We start from the raw sequence: 22,641 nt of genomic DNA on the forward strand, positions 1-22,641 counted from the left end.
GGTTTAGTTGGCTGGATTTTTTGGTTGTTTGTTTTTTTTTGTTTTGTTTTGTTTTCTGACAGGGACTCAACTGCGTAGATAGAGCCAGCTGACCTTGAATTTATAAAGATCTACTTGCCTCTTCCTCCTAAGTGCTGGGATTAAAGGTGTGTATCACCACACTTGGCTCAAGAATACATTCTAAACATCTTGGGTTTTGGTTGTTTTATTTTTTGAGACAGGGTCTCACCATGTGGTTTTGTCTGGCCTGGAACTTGCTATGTGGGTCAGGCTGGTCTCAAACGTGCAGAGATCTGCCTACTTCTCAAGTGTTAGGTTTAAAGGTGTGCACCACCATGCCTGGCCAAATTTAACATCTTAATAACAGGGCAAACTGCCATGTTGTGCCTTCTAATGTGATGTACTCAGATGGCTCTAATATCACTTAGGTAGTTTTCCTGTCAAAAGCATTTTACATTTAAAACAGTGAGAAAAACAATCAGGGTCAGCCAGATAGCTCAGCAGAGAAAGGAACCTGCCACAAAGCCAGACAGAGTTTAATTCTCAGATTCACATGGGGAAAGAGGAAGCTGACTTCTATAAGTTGTGTCTGTGTGTATACACACATAAACAAAATGGTTTTTAAAAATGTAAAGATACTTCAAATTGAGAAGTACTGGAAAGTTGGCCTGTTATTAAAAAATGTTAATGTTACATTGGTCATAATGGTGCATGCCTTTAATCCAAGCACTTAGGATGCAGAGGCAACAGGATCTCTGAATTGAAGGGCCACCTTGGTCCACAGAGCAAGACCAGGACATTGAAGGCTCTGTTACACAAAGAAACCCCGTCTCAAAAACAAACAAGAGAGAGACAGAGAGAGAGAAGTTAACGTCATAAGGGGCTGGAGAGATGGCCCAGCAGCTAAGAACACATGCTGCTCTTGAAGGGCACCCTTGTTGGGATGCTTATAACCCACCTGTAGGATCTGACACCTTCTTCTGGACTCTATAAGCACCTGCACTCACATGTGCACATACCACATACAGACATACACATATGCATGTGGTTAAAAATAAATAAGCTTAAATTAAATGGAGTATCAGTGTCATAGAAGTTTAAAAAGGTTGAGGAGCTATTTTGATTAAAGGAGACTAAAGAGACCCAACAAGTACACATAATGCATGACCTCTTTACAATTATAAATAACACTGTCAGAACAACTAGAGAAACTTGGACAACAGATAGCATCATTGTTGATGTGAAGGTCTACAAATAATATCAACAATCAGAAAAAAACCAGACAACTCTCAAAAAAGAGTTATATATATATATATATATGTCAATGCATGACTGTGAGTATGTACATAGACAAAAAAGATTTCACAGATGTGCATGGCAGCATGTATGTAAATGAGAAAGTATTTAGGATTTTACTGCTGTGAAGAGACACTATGGCCACAGTAACTTTTTTTTTTCAATATTAGTTACAGTTTATTAACTTTGTATCCCAGCTGTATCCTGCTCCCTCATTCCCTCCCAATCCCACCCTCCCTCCCTCATCTCCTCCCTGTCCCTTTCCAAGTCCACTGATACGGGAGGACCTTCTTCCCTTTCATCTGACCCTGGTTTATCAGGTACCTTCAGGACTGGCTGCAAAGTCCTCCTCTGTAGCTGCTCCTTGGGGGGGGGGGAGGGGTTTACAGTAACTCTTATAAAGAAAAATATTTAATGGGGGCTGGCTTACAGTTTCAGAGGTTGGGTTCATTATTGTCATGGTGAGAAGCATGGCAATGTGTAAGCAGATATGGTGCTGGAGGAGCTAAGAGTTCCATCTCTTGATCAGCAGGCAACAGAAGGAGACTGTGTCCCACAGTGGGCATAGCTTGAGCATAGGAGACCTCACAGCCTGCCCCACAGTGACTCACTTATTCCAACAAGGACACACCTACTTCAACAAGGCCACACCAGCTAATAGTGCAACTCTCTATGGCCAAGCATTCAAACACATGAGTCTATGGGGGCTGGCCCTATTCAAAGCACTGGGAGGGGGTAGGGAGGAGAGGAAGAAAGAGTGTCGCAGAGAAACAACACCCGTTGGTGACCTAAGTGAATGCAGCATATGCATTCATTACGCTAATCTGGAAATTTTCTCTGACTAAAAAGTTTTCTGAGTAAAATGAAGAAAAGCTTTTGAAAGTCATTATAAACTCAGGACTATTTGACAACATGTATTCAGTCAAACATTCTGGATGGTGATAACAAACCTTCCTTTGAGTTCTGTTTTCACAATCATATTTTAGCTCTCTCTGCTTTGCTATTCCTTGCCATCTTTCAGAGAGCCACTGTTCTGTTTGTTTGTTTGTTTGTTTGTTTGTTTTGGTTTGTTTGTTTGTTTATGTAGTCTTGTTTGCCTATCCTGGACTCACTTTGTAGACCAGGCTGGCCACAGACTCACAGAGATGTGCCTGCCTCTGCCTTCCAGACTGCTGGGGGATTACAGGAGTGTGCCACTACGCCCTGCTCACTGTACTCTTGTATGTGTGCAAATACTTCAGTAAATTCTGAATATATTTTATATGACTGACATTGTTTCCATGAACAGCAAACTTCTCTGGTGTTTTTTGTTTGTTCATTTTTTTGTAGATGTCTCTCTTGTATATCTAATCAAATCAATCTTGTATATCTGTTTGCTTGTTTGTTTCTGGAATGTAATTTTTTTTATCTGTCTAAGATCTTTTTTTCTTTCTTCTCCCCTCCCCCCCAAGACAGGGTTTCTCTGTATAGCTCTGCTGTTCTAGAACTCAAGTCTGTAGACCAGGCTGGCCTGGCTCTGCCTCTGCCTCTGCCTCCTGAATGCTGGGATTAAAGGTGGCACTACAGTCCAGGCAATCATTTTCTTTTTTAAGATTTATTTTACATGCATAAGTGTTTTGCTTGCATGTATGGATGTATGTATGTGAACCACGTGTATGCCTAATGCTTACATTTCCCCGAGATGGGCATTATGGATAGCTGTGAGGCACCATATAGGTGCTGGGGCTCAAACCAAGGTTTTCTGCAAGAACAAAAGTGTTCTAAACTGCTGAGTCATCTTTCAAGCCCTTAAGATCTTTTTGTTGTCCTTCAGTACTCCTATGTCATCGGCTGCTAGTACCTATGAAAGTAGTTAAAACACTACTTTATTCTATAGAGAATACAGGGGAAAGAAACAGGTCTTGATTAACAAACACTATAAGCAGTAATGAAGTACAGTGTGCTGTGTAATGAAATCATCTGAGATATACGTGTCCATATCAAAGTTGAGTATTATTGTTGTTGCTTTGAGATAAGACTTCATCACATACTCCAATCTAATTCTGAGTTCTCTGTCTTCTTACCATCGTCTCCCAAGTGTTAGGATTACAAGTATGTGATATTACATCCAGATAAGGTTGATTATTTCTTATATTTTTGGTTGTCAGCCTAGCCTTTAACAGCTGAGCCATCTCTCCAGCTCAGGTTGATTATTTCTAAGTGATTTTAATCTATATTCTAAACTTTTGATAGTAATATCTGTGAAATACAAAAGAAGGGCTTACGTCATAGTTGCTCCGGGATCCGCGGTCATTTGATTGGTTACAAAAACAGCAACATTATATTCTGCAGAAAAAAAAAAATTAAGAAACTAAGAAAAGGGCAATAAAAAGACAAAGTTCATTGTTTAGATTTTAGTTTAGGAATATTATACCACGAGTTTATTTTATAAACAAGCTCTTGTTCCTACTTGTTTTTATTTTGTTTTGTTTTTCAAGACAAGGTTTCTCTGTGTAGCCCTGGCTGTCCTGGAACTCGTTCTGTAGGGAAGGCTCACCTCAACTCAGAGATCCACCTCAACCCCCCAAGTGCTGGGATTAATGATATGTGCCACCATGTCCAGCTTCCTATTTTTTATTAATAGTAAAAATTACTTAAAGTTATCACTTTTGTTATTTACATCAAAATCCCTCTTAGTTTAAATAGTTGTATTCCCATGAAAGTAATTAAAAAATGTTACTCTCTGACATCCTTCTGAACTTCTTTGTAAAACATACTATAGCAAACATAGTCAACAGATGCTATGTGACAGTACCATTTTATTTTAAAGATCTACCTTCTGAGATTTTTTGGAGTCGTGACAACATCTGGGCTAATTTTTGCTGGCGTTCAGCCAATTCCCCACGGCCACTGAAATCTACTCGAAAAAGTGCCATTATCGAGTCAATGATCTGCACAAGAGTAACATAAAACCAAACATTGATTTTAAAATATAAGGAAGATGGCTATTTAGGAAGAATAAAATAACATGCTAAAAGCTGTCAGTGAACATTATTTAGAAGCTTGTACCAATAGTTTGAAAATACCAGCTTCTTCATGAAACTTGGCTGCTACATAATCAAGTAGCTCCATCTGATGTTCACCTGATGGGAAACAGAGAAAATGTTACAAACGCTAGAAGCAGAGGCTATGCTCATGCATGTGTCTGGGAGCCAGGCAGAGTTCTTTTCTGCTATTTATCGCTTTACTAAACAGGACTGCAAAATCTGCTTAAGCATATGTGGCAAACAGTACCTCAGCCAAAAGAATGTTGTTCTGGGGAGTTTCAGTTTGGTGGTTTTCCACATGCCTGCAGCATGTGAAACCCTGGGTTCAATCCCAGCACCACAATAGGAAAATAGCTGTTACTCTACATTTCAGAGAGGACAAATAAAGAATTTGTAGGGATTTAAATACCTCGAGAATTTAACAGATAATAATATTTGTGTACTAATTTGCATAAATTTTAAATACAACATTGAAAATAGGTGAAAATGTTGTGTCATCAAATGGTAAATGTCAACCTTCCCATAACCCGAACATGCAACTGCACAGGGCTCTTACTAGTATAGGCACGCGCATAGAGCACATTGTCCAGTACTGCATCGTGGTCTACGTTGAAGCGATCAGCAATGTCACGAAGGCGGTCTGGACGACTGGAGTGGGCCAAGATTAAGGATCCAATAAACCAATTCCAAAGAAAGTTTAGATGGCTACAAATGGTAGCACTGTCAGCAAGCAAAACAACTGAGACACAACAGTGCATTTGCAAAGGCATTTTGGATGCTAGTGATTACTTAAGAAGCTTTTTTTCGTAAGTGCTTCAGAATATCTTACGTGATGGTGGGGATCACAGACATGGCAGAGCAGAAATTAAATACTAAGTTATAAAAATCTTTAAAATAAGTTTAGAAGCTAGTTATGGTGTCCTCATTTTACAAGGCACTGACAAAGAGTTTTGACAAATAGCTTAGGACTATGGTGGAGAATAGACAAAATAGAAAAACTAGAAACTAAGGTTTGTGAGTCTCTTTTGTTCTCAGCTCTATAAAAATAGACCTATTCGAGAACACTTATGTCACTGAGTTATAATTCAAATCACTTCAGATTATTCATTGGCTCAATATGAAATAGTTTAACATTCCCCTAATAATTTGTGGCAAAAAAATAAAAAAGCAACCTCAAAGGTCTAAAAGGGAATGATCAAAGCAGGTTTTTGTTTTGTTTTGCTTTTATACATCTTCTAAAGGTGTTGGTAGCTTTCTGAAATTAGTAAATTCTTATGGAGGCAAATTCATATACTCCCAAAGGTACCCTGGAAGATGCTAATAATCACTAATGGGTAAACTATAGAGAATAATTGACACTTTATTCTCTGGTCCTTCATGACTAACATGGTTACAAGTGAAATAAAGAAACAAAAAAGTCCTCCTCTGTGGCCTTACAGGACTGCTCCTCCCCTGGAGCGGTGGGGAGGTCAAAGAGCCTGCCCTTGAGATCCTGTGAGGAGGACTTTGCAGCCACCCCGGAAGATACCTGATAAAACAAGGTCAAATGAAGGGGGAGGAGGTCCTCCCCTATCAGTGGACTTGGAAAGGGGCAGGGAGGAGACCAGGGAGGGAGTGTGGGGTGGGGGAGGGAATGAGGGAGTGGGATACAGCTGGGACACAGAGTTAACAAAATGTAACTAATAAGAAAAATAAAATAAAATAAAAATTAAAAAAAAAATAACAGCCAAGATAATATATCTCCACTAGCAACACTACAAAAAAAAAAAAAAAAAAAAAGAAACAAAAAAATGCCTATATGCAGGTTCATTTCACTTTTGTTTGCATTTTATCAAATACCAACTGTTAGCTGCTGTAAAGCAAGGCCATCTTTATTTTTCTTTCTTTCTTCCTTCCTTTCATTTTTTTTTTTTCTGTTTGTTTTTTGGTTTGTTTATTTTGAAACAACAGTTTCTCTGTGTAACCCTGGTTGTCCTGGAACTCACTCTATAGACCAGGCTGGCCTCAAACTTGGAGATAGGCCTGCCTCTGCCTCCTGAGTGCTGCAATTAAATGTGGTGCCTTTACTGCCCCACTTATCTTTTTTGTTTATGCCATTGTTAGGTATTAAACCCCTTGTACATCCTAGGCAAGAGGCAACAAAAGGTCATTCACGTCAGCTTCTACAAATCATGGACACTATCTTAACAGAGGCTTAAGAGTTGGACTTAAGGGAGTGGGGATAGGGGAAACAGGGAGGAAGGGTGGGGCCAGGAGAAGAAGAGGGAGAGTGCTATGACTGGGATGTAAAATGATTAAATAAAAATTAAAAAAAATAAGAGTTGGGCTTACACTGAGGGGAAGTATAAATAATTCTACAAGTATTTATTGATACAACATGGAACTGATAACCATACTAACCCATTATCAATGCAGAGCATTATAGAAAACATAAATAGTCATGCCCTAGATAAGCTTGAAACATACCAAAGCAAAATATAAATGTAAGAAAACTATCAAGAGTCAGCAGTATAGGTTGAGAGACTTCAAGAGAATAACATGAGAGATTTCCCTCCTGAATTTCCTTTAGCTCCTAACTATTCTCTTCCTGCCTTATTAAAATCCATATTGTTAATCTGCAAGAGCCATTCCTCCCTCTCTGAAGAGCATCATGTCAATTCTTTCTGAACCTAGCTGAATTCCAGCTGAGCCCCTCATGCTACGGCTCTAAACATCTTACCCTCCTTTGTCAACTTAGAAGGCTCCTTCAGAGACTTCTCATGCCCAGATTTCTCAGCATTCTATAAATAGTTCTTCCACAGGAGTATTTTTGATAATAAATTCTACAATAGTTCAGAAATCCAAGATTTTCTGAACTAGGTAATTACATAAAATCAGAAAACGCAGGCCTTGATATGAGAGGCTTAACCATTTGTATGATTCAGTAAGACTATGTCATGGAGATAGAGGGAGCAAATCCCCTGTAGGATGGAAAGCAACATATGGATTTCTATATGACCAGCCAAGCTGACAGCCAGAAGAGGGCAAAGCAAAGGCACTTCAGACATATCAGGTCTGTTTTTACAACCCTGATCATCTTCCTGAGAGCAGTACTTAAGAAAGTGCTACAGCAACACAAAAGCAAGATGCTGAGACTATTAAGAGGACTTGATGACAACACAAAAACCTTTATAGCCTAAAGAATGTTAATGTACAATAGTTTCCTGTTAACAACAAAGCATATTTAGCAGGATGGGAACATTCTCATCCTTTGCCTCTAGTTAAAACAATAGTGAGAAGTATATCTTCTGAACCTGGTACCTCCTCAAACCATGGCTGCCATCCAACTTATACACTGCCTCTCTTGCTGTTTCCTTACAAGGCGCTTCCATCACCCCAGACTCCACTGTAAATGTTATCTGGAACTAATAATTCCCAACTCCAGTGAGCTTTCTCATCTGCTCTCTTTTCTTCACATTTCCCATTTGCTTGCTCTCCGCAGAGTTCCTCCTTCCTTTGACTGTACATTTAGTTTAGTCCTCTTCATAAATACAAGCACACATCAAAGTTATGGTTAGTTTACCCACATCTCTGACTCTGCCCTTTCCCAGCATTGCCTAGTATAATCTGTACACCCTCCTGACTCTCATGTTCAACACGCTGCCAAGAAACATTGGTTGTCCTCAGCACCATTCTGCTGGACTCAGGTAGTTTCTCAAGCCTTTGTCTGGATAGTTTCTCTTGCTAATGTTTCCTGTTCTTTCTGCTTGTTTACTTGCTAGCTTTTTGAGACAAGTTTTCTTTGTATAACAGCCCTACATGTACTGGAACTCTGTAGACCAGGCCGGCCTTGAATTTATAGAGATCTACCTGTCTTTACCTCCTGAGTGCTGGGACTAATGGTGTGTACCACCATACCTGGCTTTCTTTTGGTTCTTATTGCTTCCAACCTAGATAAAGTTACTATTTTCCTAGATTTTTGAAAAGAATATCTCATTGACATCCATCATCTGGTTTCAAAGCCCTTCATGTCTTAGACCCAAATCATCTTTCTGCCTGAGTATTCTGGAGTGCTTTCATATCAATTAAGCTGCCATGTCCTGTCTCAAACAGCTCTGACCCTTTCCTTTCTGTATGCTTATGTTCTTTACATCTTTCCCTCTATTTGAGGCAAAATCTTTGGATATGAAATTTTAAGAATTATTAAGATACAATTTAATCTCATGTCTTTGTTTTGTCATTTTATATCAAACCATGTAGAGGTAAAGATAAGTAAGTCAAGCAGTGATGTGAGCTCTTGGTCTGCACTGCTGTTCCTTTGGCTTCTGTCATTATCTTTGGTTTCTAGGATTACTACAAAAACAATGTATCAAGGTACTATCCTTTGTAGTATTATTGCTCTCCCACACTGCCTTAGGCCTTGTTCAAATAAAAGGGTTACAAAGTATTTTCTGTATCAATGAAGATAATCTTTCCTCCTGAGTAGCCGCCTGCTCCTGGAAGTTGAGCTGTCACTAGGAAACAATTAAAAATTAATATTAACAGGAATGAATACACTTTGCAGAAATAAGTACATAAATTAACATTAAGTTTATACTGGTTGCAATGCTAGTAAACTTAGCAAAGAACAACGATGCTTTGGCTTCTAAAAAGATTGCTGTACTTCCACCTTAGTAACCAATGGTAAAATAAGTACTCCACCAGGATGTGGTGATGTGAATAGGTATGGCTCTCAAAAACTCGTGTGTATGAATGTGTGGCCATAGGAAGTGACACTATTAGGAGGTGAGGCTTGGTTGAAGTAGGTATGGAGGTGGGTTTTGAAGTCATATATGCTTAAGCTATGCCCAGTATGGCACACAATCTCCTTCTGCTACTTATGGATCAAGATGTAGAATTTTCAGCTCTAGCACCCTGTCTGCCTGCATGCCACCATGCTTCATGCTGTGATGATAATGCACTAAACTTGTGGAACTGTAAGCCAGCCTAAATTAAAAGTTTCCTTTTATAAGAGTTGCCATGGTCATGGTGTCTCTTCACAGCAATAAATAAGACACAGGATAATAATTCAACTGAGAATTTAAACATCTCTCACAATAGGAAACATTTGTCAAAGTTAACTCACCCAAATAAATGGAATTAGAACTTAAATGTTACTAATTTTATTTTTATAACAAGTACAAAATAATTTATGCTAAATAACTTATTTTAGTTACCTTTCAATTGCCATCAATATTTAAGTGCATTTACTTTGCATGACTATATATGTATGTGTACTATAGACATGTGTACCTGTTCCTATGTATGTGTACCTATATGTCCACCTTTTGTGAGAAAGCATCTCTCCCTCCCCTTTTGTTTTTAATTGATACAGAGTTTTCCTGGCTGTCCTGGAACTGGGTAAGTAGAACACTTCCACAGACAGGCCATTGCATCACGTGCCCCTAAAACAAATAAATACATTAGTTAATATAATATGGGTTTTTTGTTTGTTTGTTTGGAGACAAGGTCTTAGCTCTGGCTGAACTGAAACTTGCTGTGTAGACCAGGCTGGCCTGGAACTCAGAAATGCGCCTGTTTCTGCTTCCTAAGTGTTGGAATTAAAGGCACGCCCTACCAAGCATGGGGAGGCAGCATCTCTTATTGAGCCTGGAACTTAATGATTTTGCTAGATTGGTTGGCCAGGAGTCTTCCTGTCTCAGTTTCCCCATCACTGGGAGTATAGGTGTATGCTTTTGTGCTCAGCATTTTACAAAAGTGCTATGCATACAAACTCAGGTCCTCACAATTATGTGGCAAGTACTTTTCTCAAACTGAGCCTTTACCCAAACCCAAGTATTGCTTTAAAAAAAAAAAAAAAAGGCAGATTTTCATATATTTCAAACTGGCATCTAACCTACTATGTAGCTAAAGATGACCTTAAACGCTGATCCACCTCTCAGAGCTAAGATCATATAGACTTGAGCTGGTTTATAAAGGCTGAGGACTGAACCCAGGGCCTCATGTGCTAGATATGACTATCAACAGAGCTGCATCCCTAACTCATATGTATTATACTGCAGTTGTTGACATAAAAAGTACTGCACACTAGGCACCCACATTATTTCATTTACTGACATTTTGATTCCAGAATACTGCCTATTTTCCAGTTTTTTCTTGTGTGTGTTTGTGTGTTGTGCTAGCCTGTGTGTATACATGTTCATGTGTGTTAGGGTACACATCAGGACCCTCTTTTAACTACTTTTCCATGTTCCTTTTTGTTTGTTTCTCTGTGAAGCTTTGGCTGTCCTGGACTCACTTTGTAGACCAGGTTGCCCTTGAACTCACAGAGATCTGCCTCTGCCTTCTAGAGTGTTGGGATTACAGGTATACACCACCAGGCCTATTTAAGTAGAAGAAATGCAAATAGAATCTTTGTAAATAAAGAATTTCCCATTTACTTTGTTTTAGAAAAAAATATATACTTACTTCTTTTAAAAATTTATATTTAGCCAGGTGTGGTGGTACACATCTTTAATCTCAACACTCAGGGAGGTAGAGGCAGGTAGATCTCTGTGAGTTCGAGGCCAACCTGGTCTACAAAGTGAGTCCAGGACAGCAGGACATCCAGGAATATTACACAGAGAAATCCTGTCTTGAAAAAAAAAAAAAAAAGAAATATATATATATATATATATGATGTGGTAATATAGACCTTTAATCCCAGAACTTGGGAGGAAAAGCCAGCCTGGTCTCAGCAGAGCTACATACATAGTAAGATCTTGTCTCAAAACAAACAAAGAACCCCCCACACACAATTATATGCAATTATGTATGTATTAATCTTAGGGACATGATGAAATGGCACATCTGTGGAGGTCAGCAGACAACTTGTGGGAGGAATCTTTTTACCATGTCAGTTCTAGGGATCAAACACAGTTTCTCAGGCTTGGAGAAAGTGACTTCACCTACTGAGCCATCTTACTGGGCCCCAAATTTAATTTTACTCCTCTCTTTAGACAAAATGTATCTCATAGACAGTAAAGTATTCTAGCCTTCAATAAATTTTGTGTCTTTGCTATGTTTTTTAAAAAGGCCGATAAGATGACTAGGAAGAATTTGACACACTGGGCGCTTCTCCTGCCAATTCACTCATAAACCACTTCCCTTCTCTGTACTTCCACTCAGATGTTCATAGCACAGGACTGACAAAAATACCTCAAACACACACATTCCAAAACTATCTGTGTAACAATGGACTGTTTACTTAACCTCTTGAGCTTTTGTTCCTTGAAAATGTGATAATCCTGGGTAAGATCATGTAAAGACAGAGCAGCAGAGCTCTAGTAACTGAATGTTCTATCACCGCTGTATTGACTTTAGTGTGTGTTCTTACCACAGAGGGTGTGAGACAGCTGAGTTTTTCCAGTACGAAATTCTGTGAAATTTAAAAAAAAGAACTTTTAGAAAAATATAGTTACTATTTAGATATTTACACTAAACAAGCAAAATTAACACCGCATAGGATTAGGAATGCTGCTTAGTGGTAGAGCACTTGTCTAAAATGCCCAGCGTCCTAGATTCAATCTCCCCTCCACAAAAGACCTCACCTCTTTATAACTGTCAGATCTATACGTGTGAATACCAAAAGTGAGAGAGGAAAAAAACTCACATACCCATCCCTAACAAAACTGTTTAGGTTTAAGACCTGACCACAGAAAGCTCCTTCACGGTGCTGAGATCCTCAAGGAAAAGCTGATGTGATCTAGAATGGGGACATCCCTAGTCACCAGCAATGTTCTCCATACGAAAACTTCTCTACCAATTACTTAGGTAAACTGAACTCTCAGCTTAAATATTTTTAAAAAGCTCATAAATAATATCCAATAAGAAAAATTGCTAAGATTGAGTCAATAGAAATAATTAAAACCAGATTAACAAAACTAGTAACAAAAACATTTAGTTCTCTAAGGCTGCAAATATTTAGATTATCAAGATTCTGCATGTGAAACAGCTGTATATGGATTATTTGTAAAAATATAGTATATAGGCCAGGTGTGGTGGTGCAAGCCTTAAATATAAGTACTTGGAGGCAGAGGAAGGTAGTTCTTTGTTAGCTCCAGGCTAGTCAGGGCCACACAGTTAAGACTCTGTACACACACACACACACACACACAGGAGCATGCACTCATATACATATCATATTATATATGCCATAAACTGAGAAAAAAATGTTCTCTGTATTCATGGAATATGCATTGCCTAAACAAAAGATAAACCTTATGATTCAATTACTTTTTGAGAGAACAAAGAAAAAATTCAATTTATTTCTATAGTAATCAGAGATAAGAGGAAAAAAATGTCAATAAGAAATATGCTTCTCAAGTTGGGCATGACGGCACACACCTGAATCACAGCACTCAAGGAGGCAGAGGCAGGAGGATCTCTATGAGTTCAATGTTAGCCTGGTCAACAAAGTGAGTCCAGGATAGCCAAGGTTATAGAGAGATATCCTGTCTTGTAAAACAAAACAAAACAAAAAACAAACCAAACAAACAAAAGAAATATGCTAATGTTAGTATATATTTTCATTTTAGATTAGAATGATCCTGTATTATAATAAATGATACTTCATCAAAAGCTCCAAAATAGGAACTTATATATTATTTATTGCTTAATTATATATTTATATTATTATATATTATTATGTATTTATATTTAATTATATATTTATATACAAAAGCATATATCACCCCATATAAAACTATTAAGGTTCCACCTACCTCCAAAACATTCTGTAATTGCCATACTTTCAATGCCACCGCCTAGCAATTTACTGAAAACAGATATAAAGTATTGGTGACAGAGTATAAATACAGATATCAAGAAAGAAGATGAGCATAGTGTGGTGGAGCATGCCTATCATGCCAGCACTAAGGAGGCAGAGGCAGAGGGATCTCTGTGAGCATTAGGCCAGCCTGGTCTACATAGTGAGTTTTAGAACAGCCAGGACTATGTAGAGAGACTGTGTCTCAAAAAACAAACAAAAAAGGAGATGAAATCTGTATGATGTTATTAGTAACATATTATCTGTCTATATATACAACAAGAACAGATATTCAGTGTTGAAAGAAATGACACTAACTGCTTAGATCACAGGTTCTATTGTGGGTGGGCAGGCAGATAAACAAAGCAATTTATGAGCCCTTTTCTTACTTCTGAGTATTATTATTATTATCAGGTTTTTTGAGACAGAGTTTCTCTGTGTAGATTTGGCTGTCCTAGACTCACTTTGTAGACCTGGCCTTGAACTCACAGCAATCTGCCTGCCTCTGCTCCCCTGAGTACTGGGATTAAAGGTGTGCACCACCACACCTGGCTCACTTCTGAATATCAATAGTAAATGAGTCAGTAAGGCTTTATGTCCACTATTCTTTTGATTTGGAATTAAAAGTTTTGTTAAGTTTTATTTTGTGGTGCCAGGGATTGAAACAGGGTCTTCTACATGGTAAGAAAGCATGAATTACATACCATGCAATGGTCTTGTTAATATTATTCCTGGAAAAGTGGTCTTGGGTCTTATAAGAAAGCAAGCTGAGAAAGCCATGGGAAATAAGCCAGTAAGAAGTATTCCGCCAAGGCCTGTGCTTCCTGCCTCCAGGTTCAGGTCTTGAGTTCCTGCCCTAACTTACATCAGTGATGAGCGTGACAGTTTTGAAAGTGGGGTGTGGCACTTTAATACTAGCACAGGGTATGCAAAGTCAGGGCAATCTCTGTGAGTTCAAGGCCAGCGTGGTCTACATAGTGAGTTACAGGACAGACAAAGCTACACAGAGAGAAGTGTTTCAAAAAGCTAGAGAGAAAGGAGTGGGGGAGTTGTAAAATGAAATAAGCCCTTTTCTCCCCAAGTTGCTTTTGATCATGATGTTTTATGAGAACAATAGAAACCCTAACTAAGAATTATATATACAATGTTATATACAATGTTAGCAGTAAAAAGAACTGCCAGGTTTTGACAGCATATATTTAATTGGTAACACAATTTTTTAGTGCATTTAATGTTTTCAATATGAGAAGAGCTAACAAAATTATAATCTCTGTACTACGACCTGGTAGGAGCACTTAAAAGTCTTCATAGTTTCCATTAGCATGCCTTTGGGGATACAATCACAAATCAGACAAAGCCTTGAGAGAAAAGATTTATATTTGTCTATGTAAGACAGCAATTGAAATTCAAACTGAAGCATTTTGAAGTTATCCACAAACTTCATGAGGGCTCTGATGACGTCAATTAAGAAAGGGGTTAGAGAGAAGGCTCAGTGGTAAAGAGCACTGGTGCAGGGGGGTAGATTTTGGTTCCCAGCACCCACATGGTGGCTCCCAACCATCAGAATGACATCTTCTGGCCCTCAGGAGCTAAAACACTCATACACATAAAACAAAATAAGAAAAGTTAAACAATGGCATGTATAATTCTGAAAAGGACATGGGCTACAAAATCATCCCATGAGAATGGAAAGCCCTTGGAAATTCTGTAAGCGAGGGGACTATTAAAGAATTTGCACACTACTCTTCATCTTGAGAAGAATCACTCTAAAAATGTATAGCTTTGGAAAAAAGCAGGCAAAATTTCTGGTATTTATGTAATGTTGAAAAGCTAAAACACACACACACACACACAAAAAAAAAACCGACCCTAAAACTTGTCTGTGAAGGCAGCCCAAATTATTTGAGATAATAAAATGTTTTCCTTTGTAAAACTCAGGAACATTTAGAATTAGGTACAGAAGAATAATATTTTAAATCTAGAAAGATTTAAACAGATACAAATCAAACCTACAATTACAAATTGTAATATTACAATTACAAATAGTAATATTTGGTGTTTGAGAATTTTCAAAATCTGAGAGACTTTGGCCTTTTAATAATAACAAAACAGCCCCTGAAGAATTAAGTGGTATTAGATCTGCAGTTTTTATGTTGATAACCGCTTCTGAAGAGTAGCTGAATATTTATGAATGCCTAAATCTCACTAAACTTCTAAGATTATTAGACTTAAAAGATATTTACATTTGAGGGAAGAACTTGCTTTCTTGATGGAATACAGAGCCTTGCAACTGCTAGGTAAGCACTCAGTCTCTGGGCCACATTTAGCCCTTGAGAAGATTGTACTAGTTAATAATTAGACAAAGAGCCATGTGTGGTGGTACATGCCTGTAATCTCAGCACTTGGGAGGCTGAGGCAGAAAGATGACAAGTTCAAGTCATCCTAGGTAACATTATGGGACCCTAGACAAAAAAAAAAAAAAAAAAGCCAGCCATAAGACAGTCAGAAAATTGAGCTCTCTGGGGTCAGGAACTGGTGACGTGATGGTGTTAAAAATGAGAGTCCCAAGGGCTGGAGAGATGGCTTAGAGGTTAAGAGCACTGGCTGTTCTAAAGGTCCTTAGTTCAATTCCCAGCAACCATATGCAGCTCATGACCCTCTATAATGAGATCTGGTGCCTTCTTCTGGTGTGTAGGCATACATGAAGGCAGAGTCCTGCATAAATAATAAATAAACAAATCTTTTAAAAAAATGAGCTGTGTACTTGGCATTCATTTGGGTCTAATAAATAGTTTAGGCTTCAATCTTCAGCTTTTGGTCCTAAATCTGATCCTCCTACAACTCTCTTATTAGTGATCTATATTTTCCTGATCTTCAGACCTAAAACCTAGGCATCATCCTTGGCAGCCCTGACCGTACCCTGACTATATTACATTAGCAAACCTCCCAGCTCTGCTATTAAAAAGTAAACCACCTAGCTTCTTTCATAAGTATATTACAATTATAGGCTTAGGAGGAGAAGAGAAAGTCAAGGAGAAATTCTATAAATTAACTATTATATTAAAAAAAATTAAGCTAAATTCAGTGGCCTCAACTGCTTGGAAGCAGTAAGGTCACTTAAGATCCTATATTTAACATCAGCCTGGATAATCTAATAGGACCCAGTCAAAAAAAAGATATATGCAGTATTTCGGGGAAAACACATTATAACCAACTTGGAGAAAATAACAATACATGTCAGAAATCATAGGAATAAATGAAAAGGAAACTAGAACTGCTCTTGCTGAGGACTAAGGCCTAAAAATTGTTTCTTCTAAAATATTCAAGCTAACAACTGATTTTTTAAAAAAGATTTATTATGTTTAACATTTATAAATGTTCTGTCTGCATGTACACCTATGAACCAGAAGAGGGCACAAGATTTCATTACAGATGGTTGTGAGCCTCCATGTGGTTGCTAGGAATTGAACTCAGGACCTTTGGAAGAGTAGCCAGTGCTCTTAACCTCTGAGCCACCTCTCCAGCCCTAACAACTGATTTTAAGTAAACCCAAAATGAGAAACGAAATTTTCTTCATCAACAAAGATAGAAAGAAAATGTAAGCAGATTTTTCAAGTCATAGATAAATAAAGGCTAAATTTGAAATGACTTATGAGTGCGAATTCCTTGGAAGAAATGCAATCTGTTTCTACAAGCAGCCTGGAATTTGCCTCACATTTATCTTGGAACAAAGCACTACAAACTCCTTCAAAGGAGGAAGCTGCTTCTACCCATAGTAGTGGAAATCATGGTGAGCCAGAGGAAAAGAAACATGGACTCCAAAGGTTGTACTTAGTGGTAATAAAAACTAAGATACACACTCAAATTCCTGACTCCCCGTGGTGATATGGAAAACCATTTTCCTCTTTTCACTGTACTCAAATGCAGTTAGGAATCCTGGTTCCTAAAGAAAGACAATGGAGAGGTTAAAAACAGTATAAGATGACTGGAATGCCAGTTGCCTCCCAGTCCTACATGTTCAGCTATCAAGGTTGTCATTTGTGTATGCTCTTCTTTGAAGACTATCAGAACATGGAGAAAAACATTAGCGTGGGGCTGGAGAGATGACTCAGTGGTTAAGAGCTCTTGTTTCTCTTGCAAAGGACCTGGACTCAGTTCCTAGCCCCCAAATGGTGGTTAACAACCATTGGAAACTCTGATCCAGAGTTCTCCATGGACACTGCATGTACACAGTGTGCATGCATACATGCAAAACACTCATACACATACATAAAATAAAAATCTGGGTTTTTTTTTTATGTTTAAAAAGGCCTTAGCATCATCTCACATTCTTATTAAGTTGCATGATATAGGGTACCTGCCACAATTCACATTTGTTTTTTTTGTTTGTTTGTTTGTAGCCTAATATGGATAATTATGTCTTTAGAGGGTTTCCTTGAATAAATGAAATCCATTCATGGCACAAAACAGAACAGTATTTTACTGAATGATTCAATTGATCTTATTCAATACCATCATTTTTCCCTCAGCTCCAGACATTTCAAGTAGCCCAGAAATAGTTTTCACTATTCATGTGATACTGTCTTTCACTCATGGCTGTATCAGAATTAACAATCTACAGATGATATAGTGATGAACAGTGAAAATGGCCTCTAATGCAATCAGTTATGTTCCTTTGTTGTTCCATGCTCTTGACAGAGGTTTTTTCTTCCTCCTTTTCTTTTTATTTTTTGGCTTTTAAGACAGGATTTCTCTGTATAGTCTTGGCTGTGCTGGACTCATAGACCAGGATGGCCTCAAATACACAAAGATCAACCGCGTCTGCCTCCCAAGTGCTGGGATTACAGGCATGCACCCTCATGCCCAGTTTGACAATAGTTCTTAAACTTTGAAGAACTTCAGGGAGGGAAGAGTTAGCCCAGGCCCAGCTTTATCTAAGAAAAGATAAGATTCTGGATCCAGAAAAGGTGTTATTTTGGTTTTTCTTAAATAATAAAATGTATGGCTGGGAAGATAGCTGAGTGAGTAAGAACATTTGCTAGGCATGCAGGAAAACCTGGGCTCAAATCTTCAGCAGCTATGTAAAAAGCTAAGTATAGCTGTTTTTGTTTATAAGCCCAGCACTGGGGAACAGAGAGGGGTAGCTCCTAGAGCTCACTGGCCAGACAGCTTAGCTAAAAGTAACCCACAGGTTCTGCTAGACACTTTGTCTTAAAAACAAGGTGAGAGTAATAAAGGAAGACATAGGATGCCTCTACACACACAAACGTATGTACATACACCATGCACACACATGACATTTAGAGGCTGGGGAGATAGTTCAGTCAGTAAACTTTTGCTTTGTAAACCAAGGACCTGGGTTCAGTTCTCAGAATTCATGTAAAAAAAAAAAAAAAAAAAAAGCCAGAAGTTAGCCAGCAGATGGTGGCACACAGCATTAATTCCAGCACTGGGAGGTAGAGACAGCCTGGATCTACAAGTTGGAGGCCAGACTCATCTACAAAGCAAGTTCCAGGACAGCTGGTGCTACACAGAGAAACCCTGTCTCAAAAAAATGTTTTTTAAAATTTTGAAGACAAAAAAAAAAAGTAAAGACATATAGGAGCAATTGGGGGGCGGAGTGGCATACACCTTTAATCTCAGCCTGGGGAGGCAGAGGCAGGTAGATTTCTGTGAGTTCCAGGACAACCAGAGCTATACAGAGAGACATCTCAAAAAATAAACAAACAAACAAAACAACAAAAATGTGTAGAAGCTAGAAAGCAGTAGTTTCCCAAAATCTGGGTACTACTGTGGAACCTCCTCAGACATTTTGGCAGTTCAGGAAGTAACCTCTGGATACAGTGCCTTAGTGGATCTAGAACAGAGCAATTGGGCCAAGAACAGCAGTGGTTACCTGGGTCCTCTCCAAGTCCAAGACCACAATACCACTTGTCTTACCTTCCTGTTTTGACTGCCATGGGATCATGAGACCCATATATACACATGGAGAAATAGAAAGCCTTGGTCTTCTGAAGAGAGGGGTACTTGGTGACTACTTTCTGTACATTAATATTTCAGAACCTCATGATACCCAAAACTCTAAAAGAGAGTTTAGGTTAAAGGCTATATGCTTTTCTCTGATAGCCTGACTTCATTCTGTAGGGTCACTAGGAGGCATAGGTTATGAACTCAGTTGCCTCAGTGGACATATTCATGGTTACATTTACTTCAGTTCCACACACATAGACCCACCCAACTGATGCTAGTTCTTTTACAAATTGGCCTATACTAGGGAAGAGTGAATTCTTTAATACTGAGTTTCAGAGCAGGTATAAGGCATATGTGAGAAGACAAGACAAACAAAGGACGGGCAGGCAAAAACAAACAAATGGCAGAGGAACAAAAAGCCAGAGTAGTATAAAGGCAAGTTTGGGTAAAATAATCACCTTCAATAGTATTCCAAGTAGCTTTAAAAAACAAAATAGGTTTTCTTTTTAGATTTTCATTACTCTGTGTACATTTAACTGTATGTGTGGTAGGGGTGCACACCATGTCTCTCTCTACCATGTTGGTTCTAGGAATAAAACTCAGGGCCAGTCCATGTTCTAGGTCTATCTTAATGCTTAGCTCAGTCTTCCAGAAACTAACTTCTGTGGCTTTGGAACTGAAGTGATAAGCAGGTAACATGGGTAGTATAGTATATTGTGGTCTATCTTCAAGAACATAAGGCTTCTACCGTAGTTTCTAGTGTTCATGAGAAAGGCAACAAAGACAACTCTGTTAAGCTAAAACAGAAAAGAATGAACTCGGCTTACAATTAGTTTGTTGGCTGCCTCTTTAATCTTTTCCACTTTGGCTTCTGAGAGCCCTTTGACATTGCAGAGGGCTCTTCTTGTTGTCATTTGTATCCCTTTAATGGTACAGATTCCCACAGACTTCAGTTTCTTAATATCAGCCATGTTCTGAAAAAAAAAAAAAGAATGGGCCTAGCAGATTAATAAAATGCCAGCCTAAAAGTGTCCTTTACTATGTCATAAACTTCGTGTCCATCTCCTTCTATCATGATGCTAATTTTACACATGAAACCAGGTGGAACCCACCCACCACCTAGCCAAATGTTCTGGAAATATCAGAGTAGAGCATACTCAGCAGGTTGCCAAATGTTCTGGCTGTGCCCTGATTTTCCCAAGAATGTTAGTGAGACCATGGCAATGTAGCCAGGAATTAAAAAGAAAAGTCTGTTGGTGGGAAAGCTAACAAATTTATCACACATTCACCCCCTCAGTTCAGCTCTTTCTTTCTACAGAACTTCATTACCAATATGTTCTCTGAATTTTTCAAAGTTTTTTTTTCCCTTCTGCTCCTGAAGAACACAAATAACTATATCACCAAAAGACTGAGATTTTCTCTTGCTTCTATTTTCTAAAATCAATGGAAAGAGATTAATATGAAGACTTTAAAACACAACCTCAGCTGGGCATTGTGGCACATGCCTTTAGTTCCAACACCTGGGGAAGAAGAGGTAGGAGGCGCTCTGTGAGTTCAAGGCCAGCCTGGTCTACAAAGTGAGTCCAGGACAGCAAAGGCTACACACAGAAACCCTGTCTCAGAAAAACAAACAAAACAAAAAAAGACAACCTTAGCAAACTTTTAACACCAATGATTGCTGTTGTCATCCACATATTTTGAGAGTCTACATTGCTGCCACCATGATTTACCCTGGTTTTCTGACAAATAGAATTTTCTGTAAAAGAAAGCATTCTATATCTAATGTAAGATCTACAGAGACAAAGGGGGATGGATATTTAGGGAAGCTCTGAACATCTCCAGCTGAACCCATGGTTCCTAATCAGTGGGAACCCTCAGCAGTGTCTAGAGACATTTTTGGTTGTTGCAGGTGGAGGGGTACTAACCCATCAAATGCAGGAGTAGAGGCAGATGTATGAATTCAGTTTGAGGTGACCAGAGATATCTGTGAGTTGTAACTCCATGACTGCCCAGAGTGACACTAGTTGGTGGGGGGGTTTTCTTGTGTAATTTCCAAGTACACTATAAACACACCAAACCACTAGAGTGGTATGTGTAGTTTTATTATTACTGGGCCTTGGAGTATGATTTTGACAGTAGCTTAAGATCACCAGACTTGTTCCAGCTTTGATGAAGTCACTTTTATCTTAGCCAATATATCTTTCTAAGTCAACTTGTGGGGATCTGCTTGGGCTTGCTGCCGTCCAGAGCCACGCTTCTATCAGTAAGTTCCCCTTGTTTATATTCTCTACAACTTTGGATTTGACTGCTTCTTGCTTCAGTCTCCTGGCTCCTTGGGGACAGTTCTCATACACTGGGGTTAAATTGTTCTGGAACACCAAGCATGTTGCTAAACTACTTAAGACACAGACAGCCCCCTGCACCACACAATAAAGGATTATCCAGGGTTGGTAAGAACATGGCTGAGAAAATGGAACGGACCATTTAATACAGTACTGAAAAGTTACTCACAATTCCATGTTTCTGTAATAGATCAATGTCTTGAAACAAAGATTCCTAAATGAAATGAAATAGAAAGAATGGATTTTAGATTTTTGTATCTAAATAAATGTTTCACATTTTTGAGAGTGACTAATACTGGTTCACTCGTCATTCCATAATACTTAAATTCTACTTCTCTAAACAATGGAGTCACTTTTTCAAACATGTTACATATTTAGAAAATGCACCAACAATGAAAGTCCTTAGAAATGACCTCCATAACGAAAACACTGTGTAAAGCAGTGGAACAACATTTGAACCTATATATTTTTTTTAACAGTGTTTACTTTTTGTGTATGAGCATTTTGCCTGCATGTATGTCTGTATTCACGGTATGCAGTATCTTCTGAGAACAGAAGAATCATCAGATTCCTTGGAATTAGAGTTTGTCATCATTTGGGTGCTAAGAATCAAACCCTGGCTGTCTGGAAGAGCAACCAGCTTAACTGCTCAGCCATCTCTCTAGCCTCTATTTGACCTATTTTATTTAATACAAATCTTGACATCCTTGTTCAGGACCAGTGTGCATAGGCAGGAGGAGTAAGCTGTTAAATTGTTTTCATACGGGGCTGGAGATGTAACCAGTGGAAGGACATTTGCCTACCAGTAAAAGGGATTGGGTTAGATCTTTTCTCCTGCAAAACAAACAAAATACTTTCATGCCAGTTGCTAAGTAGCTAAACTTAGCACCCTTTACCAAAGAAATCGTTACACATTTATGTGTATGTCTTATTTCTACTTTTAGTTCCTAAAAACAGTAGCTTAAAAAACAAGAATTTTTGTGGAAAGACTGAATGTCAACATAACTTTCAACATTCTAATAATACCTCCTCATCTTGGAATCCCGATTCTTCCTGAATAAGTTGATCCTCCTTCATGTTGAAAGGAGAGCAGCAGAAAATAATCAATTCTGGTGAAATAAGAAATATAATTTAAGAAGTAGTTTTCCTGCTTTCTTTCTTTCTTTCTTTCTTTCTTTCTTTCTTTCTTTCTTTCTTTCTTTCTTTCTTTCTTTCTTTCTTT

The 22,641-nt window shown here is 38.4% G+C and overlaps 1 protein-coding gene across 2 annotated transcripts in view; it reads right to left on the reverse strand.

Moving 5' to 3' along the window:
- Dmc1 (DNA meiotic recombinase 1) overlaps positions 1 to 22,496 on the reverse strand; it is a 36,519-nt gene extending 14,023 nt beyond the window's left edge. The window contains exons 1-11 of one of the 2 annotated variants that reach the window (XM_055603118.1): positions 22,446 to 22,496; positions 21,589 to 21,633; positions 19,905 to 20,051; positions 16,968 to 17,050; positions 13,064 to 13,116; positions 11,677 to 11,718; positions 8,743 to 8,815; positions 4,879 to 4,970; positions 4,345 to 4,418; positions 4,112 to 4,226; positions 3,561 to 3,621 (exon numbers count right to left, since the gene is read on the reverse strand). In XM_055603118.1, coding sequence (XP_055459093.1) covers positions 3,561 to 3,621; positions 4,112 to 4,226; positions 4,345 to 4,418; positions 4,879 to 4,970; positions 8,743 to 8,815; positions 11,677 to 11,718; positions 13,064 to 13,116; positions 16,968 to 17,050; positions 19,905 to 20,051; positions 21,589 to 21,633; positions 22,446 to 22,496 — 836 coding nt within the window. The remainder of the gene's footprint in view (positions 1 to 3,560; positions 3,622 to 4,111; positions 4,227 to 4,344; positions 4,419 to 4,878; positions 4,971 to 8,742; positions 8,816 to 11,676; positions 11,719 to 13,063; positions 13,117 to 16,967; positions 17,051 to 19,904; positions 20,052 to 21,588; positions 21,634 to 22,445) is intronic. The other variant, XM_055603119.1, reaches the window with a different exon arrangement.
- Between the last annotated feature and the right edge of the window lie 145 nt (positions 22,497 to 22,641).

The sequence above is a fragment of the Psammomys obesus genome, unplaced genomic scaffold, assembly GCF_907164565.1.
Source record: "Psammomys obesus unplaced genomic scaffold, mPsaObe1.curated_primary_1811, whole genome shotgun sequence".
Lineage (NCBI taxonomy): Eukaryota > Metazoa > Chordata > Mammalia > Rodentia > Muridae > Psammomys > Psammomys obesus.